At 53.6% G+C, this 13,903-nt stretch overlaps 2 protein-coding genes across 2 annotated transcripts; both read right to left on the reverse strand.

Annotated features, from left to right (window-relative positions):
* Positions 1 to 7: 7 nt before the first annotated feature.
* On the reverse strand, positions 8 to 6,590 carry DNASE2 (deoxyribonuclease 2, lysosomal). Its single transcript, XM_015440152.4, has 6 exons — positions 6,444 to 6,590; positions 6,127 to 6,307; positions 5,957 to 6,035; positions 3,498 to 3,662; positions 3,210 to 3,407; positions 8 to 1,179 (listed from the first exon to the last, which is right to left on the reverse strand). Exons 1-6 carry the CDS (start codon positions 6,527 to 6,529, stop codon positions 806 to 808), a joined length of 1,083 nt encoding a protein of 360 aa, XP_015295638.3. The 5' UTR covers positions 6,530 to 6,590; the 3' UTR covers positions 8 to 805.
* Positions 6,591 to 9,862: 3,272 nt separating this feature from the next.
* KLF1 (KLF transcription factor 1) lies at positions 9,863 to 12,642 on the reverse strand. The gene is made up of 3 exons (XM_005588163.4): positions 12,498 to 12,642; positions 10,753 to 11,578; positions 9,863 to 10,498 (listed from the first exon to the last, which is right to left on the reverse strand). Exons 1-3 carry the CDS (start codon positions 12,582 to 12,584, stop codon positions 10,323 to 10,325), a joined length of 1,089 nt encoding a protein of 362 aa, XP_005588220.3. The 5' UTR covers positions 12,585 to 12,642; the 3' UTR covers positions 9,863 to 10,322.
* Positions 12,643 to 13,903: the final 1,261 nt, after the last annotated feature.

Here is a 13,903-nt window from a genome sequence, read left to right on the forward strand (position 1 = left end):
AGGCTTGTCCACCAATTTCCATTTATTTACTCCTCAACAATCCTGATGGCAGGTATTATGTTTCCATTTTGCAGACAGACTGTGTCACAGAGCAGTTAAGGCACACTATCAAGGTAATACAGCTAGGAAGGGGATGAACTGGGATTCAAAATCGAGTCCAAACTGGTTCCTGAGCCCTTATATTTTCTTTTCCTTTTTTTTTTTTTTTTTTTTTTTTGAGATGGAGTCTCATTCTGTCACCCAGGCTGAAGTGCCGTGGCGTTGTCTCAGTTCATGGCTACCTCTGCCTCCTGGGTTCAAGCAATTCTCCTGCCTCAGCCTCCCAAGTAGCTGGGACCACAGACACATGCCACCATGCCTGGCTAATTTTTAAATATTTTTAATGGATATGGGGTTTCACCATGTTGGCCAGGCTGGTCTTGAACTCCTGACCTCAAGTGATCCACCCATCTCAGCCTCCCAAAATGCTGGAGTAACAGATGTGAACCACTGCGCCCACCCCCCTACCTTTTTTTTTTTTTTTTTTTTTTTTGAAACAGGGTCTTGCTATGTGACCAAGGTTGGAGTAATCATAGTTCACTGTGACCATGATCTCCCTGGTTCAATCGTTCCTCTGGCTTCAGTAGCTGGGACTACAGGCGTTTATCACCATGCCGGACTAACTTTTTTTTAAGTTCTAGTAGAGCTGCAGTCTCACTATGTTGCCCAGGCTGGTCTCAAATTCCTGAGTTCAAGTGATCCTCCCTCCTTGGCTTCCCAAAGTGCTGGGATTACATACGTGAGCCACTGCACCTGGCCGTGAGGGTTAGATCTTATAATGTCTGCTGGGCTTCCTGGCCATGCCATTACAGGGCTGGTAGTTCTTCACTAGCGGCTGGAAGGCCTTCCAGAGGGCTGGCAGCTGGGCACACAGCGTGCCCCCACCCCGTTGCTCCTCTCCCTGGTTCCGATTCATGTCACCCACGCACGTCCAGGGCCCTTTTGGGGACACGCACCATTTGGAGTGGTCCTCTGTGCTGTTGAAGCTTGGGCCACCCGGTCCAGGGAAAGCTATCTGGTTCACATTCAGAACCTGCCAGATATCCGAGCAGTTAGAGGGCAGGACGCCTACAGTTTTGTGCCAGAACTGGACCTGCAGGTTGGTACCAAGGGCTGCCGCCAACCAGCCAGAGTACAGGTCTGCAAAGGATGGAGAGAGGGCACAGGTAAGGTCAGGGCCACTGCTAGGGAGTCCCTAGGCCACTTCCCCTCTCTCAGCTCAGTTTCCATATATCTTTTTTTGGTTTTTTTTTTTTTGACGTGGAGTCTTGCTCTGTCACCCAGGCTAGAGTGCATTGGTGCAATCTAGGCTCATTGCAACCCCTGCCTCCCAGGTTTAAGTGATTCTCCTGCCTCAGCCTCCTGAGTAGTTGGGACTACAGGAATGCACAACCACACCCGGTTAATTTTTTAATAAAGAGACAGGGGTTTCACCATGTTGGCCAGGCTGGTCTCAAACACCTGATCTCAAGCAATCTGCCCACCTGGGTCTCCCAAAGTGTTGGGACTACAGGCATGTGTCACCGAGCCCTGCCATAGTTTCCATATTTCTGAGCTCCGTTGTCAATTCCCAGCCCTGGGAATGATGACATTAATATTAACTGCCCTTCCCAGATTTTTTTTTTTGAGATGGAGTCTCACTCTGTCACCTAGGCTGGAGTGCAGTGGTGCAATCTTGGCTCACTGCAACCTCTGCCTCCTGGATTCAAGCGATTCTCCTGCCTCAGCCTCCCGAGTAGCTGGGATTACAGGTGCCCGCCACCACACCTGGCTAATTTTTGTATTTTTAGTAGAGATAGGATTTCACCATGTCGGCCAGGCTGCTCTCAAACTCCTGACCTTGTAATCTGCCAGCGCCTGCCACCACGCCCAGCTAATTTTTGTATTTTTAGTAGAGATGGAGTTTCACCATGTTGGCCAGACTGGTCTTGAACTCCTGGGCTCAAGTCATCCACCTGCCTCGGTCTCCCAAAATGTTGGGATTATAGGCGAGCCACTGCGTCCAGCCCTAAGTGTTTTTGATTAATTAATTATTTATTTTGAGACCAGGTCTCATTCTGACACCCCGGCTGGAGTGCAGTGGCAAGATCACGACTCCCTTGCAGCCTCGACCTCCTGGGCGCTATTCTTCCATCTCAGCCTGCTGAGTAGTAGGGACTACACGTGTGCCACCATGCCCCACTAATTAAAATTTTTCTTATAGAGATGGGGTCCCACTATGTTACCCGGGCTAGTCTCAAACTCCTGAGCTCAAGTGATCCTCCTGCCTAGACTGGGATTACAGGTGTGAGCCACTGTGCCTGGCCTATTTATTTATTTTTATTTATTTATTTATTTATTTATTTTTGAGACACAGTCTCGCTCTGTCGCCCAGGCTGGAGGTCAGTGGCATGATCTCTGCTCACTGCAAGCTCCGCCTCCCAGGTTCATGCCATTCTCCTGCCTCAGTCTCCCAGGTAACTTGGACTGCAGGCGCCTGCTACCATGCCCGGCTAATTTTTGTACTTTTAGTAGAGATGGGGTTTCACCGTGTTAGCCAGGATGGTCTTGATCTACTGACCTTGTGATCCGCCTGCCTCAGCCTCCCAAAGTGCTGGGATTACAGACGTGAGCCACCACACCCAGCCTATTTATTTATTTATTTTTAAATAAAGACAGGGTCTTGCTCTGTCACCCAGGCTGGAGCGCAGTGGAGTCATCATAGCTCACTGTAGCCTGAAACTCTGGGCTCAATTTATCCTCCTGCCTCAGCCTTCCAAGTTGCCTGGCTAATTTTTAATTTTGTAGAGATGGGGTCTTGCTATGTTGCCCAGGCTTGTCTTGAACTCCTGTCTTCAAATGACCCTCCTGCCTCAGCCTCCCAAGTAACGGATTACAGGAGTGAGGCACCACCTCTGGTGCCCAAATGCCTTATATGTACCACTTCATTCATAACAATTTTTTAAGTAGATGTCATTATCCCCATTTTTCAGATGAGTAGACTGAGGCTCAGGTGAAATTATACATCACACAGCTAGAACCCAGGGTTTGAACCCAGGTCTGTTCACTGCTTATGTGATTATAGCTCCCAATCAGACCCGGTCTCTACCCCTGACTCGAACTCAGCCATGGCGGCACCAGTCACCCCTTCTGCAGAGAAGGAGCTCTCCACCCTCAACCTTCAGACTCACCATCTCCAAATTTGCTAAACTTGGCAAAGCTCTGGAAAACAGCCCCGGCCTGGGATGTGAGTGTGACGCTGCTGTTCCAGGGTTCTTGGCTAACGTGGTAGCCCTGGATCACATTCTCCAAGTCGGGGAATTCCTGGGCGAAGATCCCTTCCAGATGGTGGTCATAAACCTGGGGGTAGGTGTAGGTCAGCTGCTTGCCTGGAGGACAAGGGGAGGAGGAAATGCAAGATCATTCTAGGTTCTGGTCGGTAAACCCAGGACTCATCCTGTGTCCCTGACTCCACTCACCAATCTTCGAGAACTGAGTGAAGGGAAAAGACACACAGAGCAGGGTCTGCCCGTAGGTACAGGCGCTATGAGGCCACCTGTATGCAGCAGAGGAGGCCAGTGGAGGGAAGTCAGGTACGCTGTGGACCAGCCAGAAGCCTCCGTCGTGGTCGAGGAGCAGGACACCTGGACCAAAAGAAGGCATTAGAGGAGGTCGGGCGCAGTGGCTCATGCCTGTAATCCCAGCACTTTGGGAGACCAAGGCGGACGGATCACCTGAGGTCGGAGTTAGAAATCAGCCTGGCCGGCAGGGCGCGGTGGCTCAAGCCTGTAATCCCAGCACTTTGGGAAGCTGAGACGGGCGGATCACAAGGTCAGGAGATGAAGACCATCCTGGCTAACACGGTGAAACCCCGTCTCTACTAAAAAATACAACAAACTAGCCGGGCGAGGTGGTGGGCGCCTGTAGTCCCAGCTACTCGGGAGGCTGAGGCAGGAGAATGGCGTAAACCCGGGAGGCAGAGCTTGCAGTGAGCTGAGATCCGGCCACTGCACTCCAGCCTGGGCGACAGAGCGAGACTCCGTCTCAAAAAAAAAAAAAAAAAAAAGAAAAGAAAAGGAATCAGCCTGGCCAGCATGGCGAAACCCCATCTCTACTAAAAATACAAAAATTAGCTGGGCGTGGTGGTGGATGCCTGTCATCCCAGCTACTCAGGAGGCTGAGGCAGGAGAATCGCTTGAACCTGGGAGGCAGAGGTTGCGGTGAGCTGAGACCCGCCACTACACTCCACCCTGGGCCACAGAGCAAGATTTCGTCTCAAAAACAAGTAAGTAAGTAAATAAATAAATAAATAAAAATTTTAAAAAAGAAGGCAGGCCTCACACAGTGTCTCATGCCTGTAGTCCCAGCACTTTGGGAAGCTGAGGCGGGTAGATCACCTGAGGTCAGGGGTTCAAGACCAGCCTGGTCAACATGGAGAAACCTCATCTCTACTAAAAATACAACATTAACTGGGCGTGGTGGCACATGCCTGTAATCCCAGCTACTTGGGAGGCTGATGCAGGAGAATCGCTTGAACCCAGTAGGCGGAGGTTGCAGTGAGCTGAGATCGCACCACTGCCCTCCAGCCTGGGCAACAAAAGCGAAACTCCTTCTCAAAAAAAAAAACAAAGGCAATTAGAGGGTATTGCTCCAGGCCTCCCAGCAAGGTCATCTGCAACCAGGAACACCCTCAGTTTGCAGCGGGACTTAGAGAGGGTGCCAGCAGTGTTAGAACCACAGCTGAGCTTAGTTTTTGCAGGCCTAAACTCCTATAGTCCAGAATAACGCCAAGATTAATATAAGGTAGGGAAACAGGTCAGTTGTGGTGGCTCATGCCGGCAATCGCAGCACATTAAAAGGTGAAGGTGGGTGGATTGCTTGAACCAGAACTTCGAGACTAGCCTGGGCAACATGGCGAAACTCCACTCTACAAAAAATACAAAAAGTAGGCCAGGCGTGGTGGCTCACACCTGTAATCCCAGCACTTTGGGAGGCCGAGGCAGGTGAATCACCTGAGGTCAGGAGTCCGAGACCAGCCTGGCCAACCTGGTGAAACCCCGTCTCTACTAAAAAATACAAAAATTAGCCGGGCGTGGTAGGGCACATCTGTAATCTCAGCTACTCCAGAGGCTAGGGCAGAAGAATCACTTGAACTGGGGAGACGGAGATTGCAGTGGGCTGAGATTGCGCCACCAAACTCCAGCCTGGGAGATAGAGAGACAGTGTCGCAAAAAAAAAAAAAAAAAAAAAAAGCCAGGCGTGGTGGTGGGTACCGACAGGCCTGGTACTTGGGAGGCTGAGGTAGGAGGATCACCTGAGCCCTGGGAGGTCAAGGCTGCAGTGAGCTGTGATACTGCACTCCAGCCTGGGTGACTCTAGGTGAGACCTTGTCTCAAAGAAAATAAAATGGGGGAAAAAGATGACTAAGGTCTGATAGGGGAGATCTCCCACCCGGCTATGGAGATCAGGGGTGAGTTTGGAAAAATGTATAGGAACTTGGCTGGGCAGGGTGGCTCATTCCTGTAATCCCAGCACTTTGGGAGGCCAAGGTGGGTAGATCACTTGATGTAGATCACAGGAGTTCAAGACCAACCTGGTCAACATGATGAAACCTCGTCTGTACCAAAAATACAAAAATTAGCCTGGTGTGACAGCGGGCGCCTTTAATCCCAGCTACTTGGGAGGCTGAGACAGGAGAATTGCTTGAACCCCAGAGGCAGAGATTGCAGTGAGCCAAGATTGTGCCACTGCACTCCAGCTTGGGTGACAGAGTGAACTCCCTCCGTCTTAAAAAAACAAAGAAAAAAAAATGTTGGAGGGAATAGATGCCCAGGGTCTGACAGTGCGGATCTCCCCAGCCACCCAATGCAGTCAGGGGTTAGCCTGGAAAAATGTATAGGGACCCAAGTCTCTCCCCAACCCCCAATCCAGTCCTCACCCTTCGTGTGCCCACGTTTGGAAGAGTTGTGAGCCTTGCTGGCTTGAGGCGGTTGGTCATTGTAGAGCAGGAAGGCGAGCTGGGGGCGAATAAACGGAGACAACGTGAAATTCCTCCCAGGCAGGGCGGCCCTAGAGTTTCACCCTTACTTGGCCCCGGGCCCCCTTCACCTGGCTGCTGTTGCTCCGGTACAGCGGCTGTAGGCTTCGGCCCACGGCCCCCTCCGGGCTGTCGATGAGTCCCCTGCCGTCCCGCCAGCCTCCGGAGCTCTCGTCCAGATACTTGTACTGCAGCCCTCTCTGCGCCGCCTCCCCGGACCCTCTAAGAGCTGGCAGCTTGTAGACCACGAACCTGGAGGTCGGAGAATGCACAGAAATAGGGGAGAGGGAAGAGAAAGCACCCCAGGGTTCCCCGAGGAGGCAGCCATCCCGGTCGAGTGACCCCCGCCGGATCCCGAGGCGATGGTAGGCCCCCGCTGCACACTCACCAGTCTACAGGCTGCCCAGAGTCCCCGTAGCAGGTCAGGGCCCCGGCGGGGACGCACAGCAGCGCGGCCAGCAGCAGCGGGATCATCGCTGCTATGGGGCTGAGATCCAGGAATCTGTGTCGGGGCTGCGGGGCGATGGGTTGCAACAGAGGCCAGGACTGGCACCTGGCACCTTTTATTTCCCTAAACTTGCCTGGGAACCCGGGCGGGGACATCACGAGGGTAGAGACTCCTCCCCCGAGACGCGACGCTGCGTTTTGGAGAGGCAAAATGCAGCCCCGAGTCTGCTCAGACCACGCCCACGACGGGCCAGGCGCTCCAGCGTCTCTTGGAGCCTGGTCACCGTTCCTTTTAGTGGTAGCTAATCCCAGCCCATGCACTTCTGTTCGACCCAACTCCTGCCTCGGTTTCTGGATCAGGCACAAGTTTGATTTTATTTCCAGCCCTACGACCTGGGTCCAACTCTTGTGACCTTTGTTATTCTTCTTCTTCTTTTTTTTTGAGATGGAGTTTCACTCTTGTCCTCTAGGCTGGAGTGCAATGGCACAATCTCGGTTCACTGTAACGTCCGCCTTCCTGATTAAAGCGATTCTCCTACCTCAGCCTCCCGAGTAGCTGGGATTTCATGCGCCCACCACCACGCCCGGCTAATTTTTGTATTTTTAGTAGAGACGGGGTTTTTCCATGTTGACTAGGCTGTCTCGAACTCCTGACCTCGTGATCCAACCGCCTTGGCCCCCGAAAGTGCCAGGATTACAGGAGTGAGCCACCGTGCCCTGCCATGATCTTTGTTCTCTTAAGAAGCATTTGTGCTCCAGTGGATCTTCCCCTTTTTCTTTCTTGGGTTTTTTTTTTTTTTTTTTCCTTCCTTCCTTTTTTTTTTTTCTTTTTTCCCCAGACAATATCTCACTCTGTTGCCCAGGCCGGAGTGCAGTAGCATGATCTTGGCTCACTGCAACCTCTGCCTCCCCAGTTCAAGTGATCCTCTCACCTCAGCCTCCTGAGTAGCTGGGATCACAGGCACATGCCAATATGCCCAGTTAATTTTTGTAGTTTTTTTGGAAACACGGTTTCACCATGTGGCTCAGGCTGAACTCCTGAGTTCAAGGGATCCACCTGCCTTGCCTCCCAAAGTGCTGGGATTACAGGCATGTAATCCACCCCACCCAGACTCCCCTTTTTCATTCTGCACGTTTTCCCCAGGACTCCCTGAGCTAGCAAAGACGTGACTTTATGTTTGTTTTTTGTTATTTTGAGACAGGATAATGGTTTCTCACCCAGGCTAGAATGCAGTGACTCCATCACGGTTCACTGCAGCCTCAACCTACTGGGCTCAAGTGATCCTCCCAGGTAGCTGGTACTCCAGGCCTGTGCCACCACGCCCAGATAATTGTTCATTGTGGTGATGAGGGTCTCACTATGTTGCTCAGGCTGCTCTGGAACTCCTGGGTTCAAGTGATTCTCCCATCTCAGCCTCAAGGGATCATGGCAGGGCAAAGGGCTATGGGAATCTGAGTACTGGCTTGAAACTGCCTTTGCAAAAATTATAACAGAAAACCAACTCCATCTTGCCTTTAATCCCCAAACTGCCCTTGCTTGGTCATTCCTGGGTGTGGGGCCAAGCTATTTTTTTTTTTTTTCAGACGGAGTCTCACTCTGTTGCCCAGGCTGGAGTGCAGTGGCACGATCTCGGCTCACTGCAAGCTCCGCCTTTCCAGTTCATGCCATTCTCCTGCCTCAGCCTCCTGAGTAGCGGGGACTACAGGTGCCTGCTACCACACCCAGCTAATTTTTTGTATTTTTAGTAGAGACAGGGTTTCACCGTGTTAGCCAGGGTGGTCTCAAACTCTTGACCTTATGATCCACCCAGCTCGGCCTCCCAAAGTGCTGGGATGACAGGCGTGAGTCACCGCGCCCGGCCAACATTTTTTTTTTTTTTTTGACACGTTGTCTCGCTCTGTCACCCAGGCTGGAGTCCAGTGGCATGATCTCAGCTCACTGCAACATCCGCCTCCTAGGTTCAAGCAATCCTCCTGCCTCAGCTTCCTGAGTAGCTGGGATTATAGGCATGCAGCACCATGCCCTGCTGATTTTTGTATTTTTGGTAGTGACTGGGTTTCGCCGTTTTTGGTAGAGATAGGGTTTCGCCTTGGGGCTCAGGCTGGTGTTGAACTCCTGGGCTCAAGTGATCTGCCCACCTCGGCCTGCCAAATTGCTGGGATTAAAGAGGGAGCCACCTATGCCCGGCCCCAAGCTAATTTTGGGAGAAATTTAGTTTATAGCTTAAATGATAATAGCCCTTCCCCAAACTAAACTGCCTTTGTAGAAATAATGAAAGGGCACTAGGTTAGGAGGATGAGAGGAGCCTGAATTCTGCTAAAATGTAGTTGTTGTAGTAGTTAAACTATGACCAGCCATTATTCTGGCCGGGTGCAGTGTCTCACGCCTGTAATCCCAGCACTTTGAGAGGCCGAGGCCGGGGGGTGACCTGAGGTCAGGATTTCGAAACCAGCCTGGCCAATATTTCGAAACCCCGTCTCTTCTAAAAATACAAAAATTAGCCAGGCGTGGTGGCACGTGCCTGTAATCCCAGATACTCGGTAGGCTGACACAGGAGAATCACTTGAACCCAGGAAGCAGAGGTTGCAGTGAGCCGAGATGGCGCCACTGCACTCCAGCCTGGCAAGAGCAAGACTCTGTCTCAAAAACAAAAACAAAGATGGCCAGCCATTATTCTGGAGGTCACAAGGTTTGCAACTTCCCCAGTTATTTCTGCAAATAACATGAGTATTGCAAAACCTTACACTGGCCTTTTTAGATGTCTTTTGAGGCTTTTTGTATATCTGACAACTGGATGACCCCACCCAGACTAGTGACTGTATGGTCCCTATCCAAAAGCTGACTCAGCAACTGTTTTCCGCAGTCCCATGATTGCATCAAGGCACCCATTCCCTAGCCCTTCTGCCCACCAAACTGTTCTTGAATAACCCTAGCCTCTGAATTTTCAGGGAGGCTGATTCAAGTAATAAAACTCCCATCTCCCATTTAGCTGGCTGTATGTGGATTAAACTCTTTCTCTATTGCAATCCGTCTGTCTGGATAAATTGGCTCTATCTGGGCAGTGGGCAAGATGAACCCCCTGGGCAGTCGCAGGCTGTGGATTCTCAAATGCAGGGAGATGTTTGCTGTCAATGTCCCCAGGGTTTGAGGCAGAAGACAAACATGGTGCAGCCCGAACTGGGCAGGAAAAGAGAGGACAGCAAGGCCTGCAGTGCCCAAGGAGGCTTGTTGGAGTTAAGGGGTGTCACTGTAGTTTAGGAGATGAGGGTGTGTAAGGCCCTCTAATATGACCTCTAGGTTTACAGCCTCCTGCTATCTTCCAGCCTCCAAAACCCAAAAATTCAGGCAAACGCTGAAGCTTTATCTGGGAGGGGCATTTTTATAGGACCCATAACCATTGACAGTTAATATCAGCCACAATAAGGGACCTTCAGGAGCCCCTTTCTAGACCCAGGGTCTCTGGGAAGCCTCACCCCACACCCTCTTCTGCTGTCCAGGGCCATCTGGGAGCTGGTCTGAGTGTCCACTGAGTCCGTTTATTTGGTGGTCTGTCTCACTGGGTCTGCATGACAGTTTGGACATCTCTGTGTGGCTCCCTGTGGCTGAAGACTTGTCGGATTTCCGTGGGAGGCTCCCCCAGGGCTGTCTATGGGTCCGTTTTTGATATCTGGGTGAATCTTTGGGACAGCGAGTCCAGGAGAGGGTCCATTCGTGGGAAAACCACCCGGCATTGTGTCACTTGTCCGTGTAAAGAAACCACCAAACAGGCTTCTTGTCCCATCCCCAATCCCCAGGACAGTCCAAGTGCCAGGGCAGGGCTCAAAGGTGCCGCTTCATGTGCAAAGCCAGGTGGTCTGAGCGCGAAAAAGCTCGTGGGCAGAGCTGGCAGCGGAAGGGGCGTTGCCCCGTGTGTTTCCTGTAGTGGCGGGTCAGCTCGTCCGAGCGCGCGAACCTCCAGCCGCAGCCTTCCCACGTGCAGGCGTATGGCTTCTCCCCTAGGGGACGAGGAAGTCATAAGCGCTATTGTCAGCCCAGTCATGTCCCCGGGTCCCCTGCATCTGGCCACACCCCTTTACTCAGTCTGGGCTGGGACTAGGATGAACAAAGTGAGGCCCCTAGGGCACAAAATTTAAGGAGGCACTCACTCTCAGAGCCAGCCAAGTCCAAGTCCCGCCCTCTGCAACCCTTCTTCCCCGGTAACTACAGCAGGTGCCACCCGCTTTCTCATGTCCGGGTCCCACCCCCTCACCTGTGTGCGTGCGCAGATGCGCCTTCAGGTGGGAGCTCTTGGTGTAGCTCTTGCCGCAACCCGGGTGCGCGCACGTGTGCGCTGCCTGCCTCTTGCGCGCCCACGAACGTCGGCCGCGCTTGGATGGCGCGGCCTCGGCTATCACACCGGGATCCCCTGCAGTCCCCCCGAGTCCAGTGCCCACCGTCCCGGGTCCCAGGCAACTCAGGAAGGAGGGGGACGTGGCGGGGCCGGGCGCGGGTCCCTGGAGCCCGCGGAAGAGCTGGAAGTGCCCTTGGTACTGAGGCGCCGGGTACACCGCGGGGTACCCGGACAGCAGCCCATAGGGGGCGCCCGACGCCGCAGGCACTGAAAGCCCGGTCCGCTGGAAGTAGCCGCCCGAAGAGCCGGCGCCGGGCCTGGGGTATACCGGTTGCAGCGCCAGCGCCTTGGGCTCGGGGGCCGGGGCTGGAGCCAGGGCTGGGCCCACGAAGGCGTCGGGAGCCGGGGCTCGCAGGGCAGGACGCACCCAACCTGAGTGATCCTCCGAACCCAAGAGCCCAGCCACCATCCCCGGGCCGCCCGCATAGGCTCCCAGAGTCTCGGGGGGCGGCGGGTATTGCACCCCGGGGGCCTCGCTGGGCGCCAGAGCGCAGGTCTGGGGCGCGCCACCCGGCTCCGGGCCCGAGAAGTTGGTGAGGAAGAGATCCAGGTCCCAGGTGGCGTCCGCGCCCCTCTCATCGTCCTCCTCCTCCCCGGGTTGGTCCTCAGACTTCACATGGAGGGGTGGCTCCGTGGGGTCAGGAGGACCCGGGCCCATGTCCTGCGCCTCTTCGGAGCGCCACCACTGCGGGAGGGAGCAGGCAGCTTGAGGTTCGGTGGACACTGAGGTGCCCTGCCCAGGGACATCGCAGGCTGGGTACTCTTACGGGGAGAGGCTGGCCAGAGGCTTTGGAAAAGGGTCCTGTTTGCCTGTCTCTCTGTCCCACTTCCCCAACACTAGCCGCCCTCTAGCCGCCCCTCTCCCCCCTCTCCCCCAGCTCCAGGGACAGAAGCCGATCAGGTCTGGCTGGAGACAGGAGATAAGACTTCCACTATCTGGAACCACACTTGGGGATGGGGGAAGGGGTAGCAGAACTGCTGGAGATGGAAAACTGGCGGGGGTTAGGGGAGAGGGTGCCAGCCTTGACTTAGTTTCCCCCTGGAACATCTCTCTCCTTCCCTGTCTCCTAAAACAAGAATAATTCCGAAATTTTGGATGTCCCCCAGACACACTCATCATTTCCCTCTGATATCTGGAAGGTTGTGAGCCTAGATCTCGTTCCTTTTTGTTTGTTTGTTTCTTGAGATAGGGTCTCACTCTTTTGCCCAGGCTGGAGTGCAGTGGTGCAGCTCACTGTATCCTTAATCTCTTGGGCTTTAATAATCCTCCTGCATCAGCCTACAGAGTACCTGGGACTACAGGCACATGCCCCCACGCCTGACTAGTTTTTGGTATTTTTTGTAGAGATGGGGTTTCACCATGTTGTCCAGGCTACCTTCGTTTTCTATTACAGAAATAGATCACACCTAGAACCTCAAGCCCCCAGACCACCCTCCTCACCCTCTGCCAGACTAAGCTGAGATCCCCTCACCTGGACTGAGTGTACCTCAGTTCTGGTTAAGTCCCTTGATTGCAGGGCAAGATGCAGGTCTGGACCCCAAGATCTGTGACTGTGGCCCTGGATCCCAGCCAGCCCACCTAGACCCCACCTTCTAGGCCCCACCTTGAGGAAGTCATCCTGTGTGTCCGGGAAGGGGCCCAGGGCGGTCAGTGTGCTGATGGAGGGCAAGGCGGTCTTGGCTGTGGCCATGGCTGGCTGGTGCCCACCCTGGGCCTCGAGCCTCCTCTTCCTTGGCTGCCTGGTGAACTCTGAGGCTGTGATAGCCCCTTCGAGGGCTCCTCTCTGCCCTTAGCTGATTGGCTGCAGCCTCTGATAAGGGGAGGCAAGGCAAGGCAAGGCGGGGGGGTCACTGTTTCTGAGGCACAAACTTCACATTGGCCTGTCTGGGGTTGGGACTTAAAGACTAACCCTGTGTCCAAAGCCAAGTCAAATATCAGGGGTTGAGGGGTTCAGGGTTTGAGGGTCCAGGTGCTGGGTAAAAGGAGACATTGGGTCTCCAAAGAAGGAGAGACTTGGGGGTCTGCCCTCAGTTTACTTTCCTGGAAAAGGCAGAAAGGGTATTCTGGGAAGAAGCTGTGGGACCCCCTGTCCCCCTGATTGAGGCTCTACAGCCCTCCCCCTCCCCAGTAAACAGCAAAAACCGTGCCGATGGCGGGACTTGGCACAAACTCCCCGCCAAGCATTATCAGACACCCCAGACGTTGGAGGCTGCTATCAGGTGGGGGCCCAGGCCAGCTAGAGCTCTGTCCTCCGGTGAAGGGGAGGGCTGGGGGTTGGGTCTTCAAATTAGCCTGGCTTTCAATTTGCCTGGGTTGGGACCTCCCAGGGTCTGAGCCCTATAGCAGGAGGACACCCCTGCCAACTGGCCCACCATTGTCTACTGGGGACTCTCGGGTGGCACTGCATGGGACTGCATGGAGGCTGGTTCAGTGCCAGCTGCTTTAGTGCGATGGGGGCAGCCATGGGAAAAGTGACCCTGTCTCATCCTGGGTGGGATAGGACCGTTGGACCAAGCCATAGGCAGTATCTGACCTGCAGGAGACCAGTACCCTGGCTCTGGGCCTGGCTGCTCCTTGATTCTGCCCAAAATGAGGAGAGGATCTGAGTTACTACAACAGGGACCTCCACTCTGGTGCCCTGGGAGCCTGGGAAGGGGACATGGATACATATTACAGACACATAATTCATAGTCACTCATTGGAAGACTGAGGCAGGAGGATCACTTGATGCCAGGATTTCAAGACTAGCCTGGGCAACATAGAACCTATATTTCCAAAAAAAAGCTGTGAGTGGTGGTGCATGCCCATAGTCCCAGATACTTAGGAGGCTGAGATGGGAGGATCGCCTGAGTCCAGGAGGTCGGGGCTGCATTGAGCTATAATCACAACACTGCAATATGACCACACCACTGCAGTCCAGCCTGGGGGACAGAGAGCAAGACTCTGTCACTGAAAAAAAAAAAAAGAGAAAAGTTGGGTGGCCATCTTTATTCCTGGCAGATCAACCTG

Source organism: Macaca fascicularis, chromosome 19 (genome assembly GCF_037993035.2).
Source record: "Macaca fascicularis isolate 582-1 chromosome 19, T2T-MFA8v1.1".
NCBI lineage: Eukaryota > Metazoa > Chordata > Mammalia > Primates > Cercopithecidae > Macaca > Macaca fascicularis.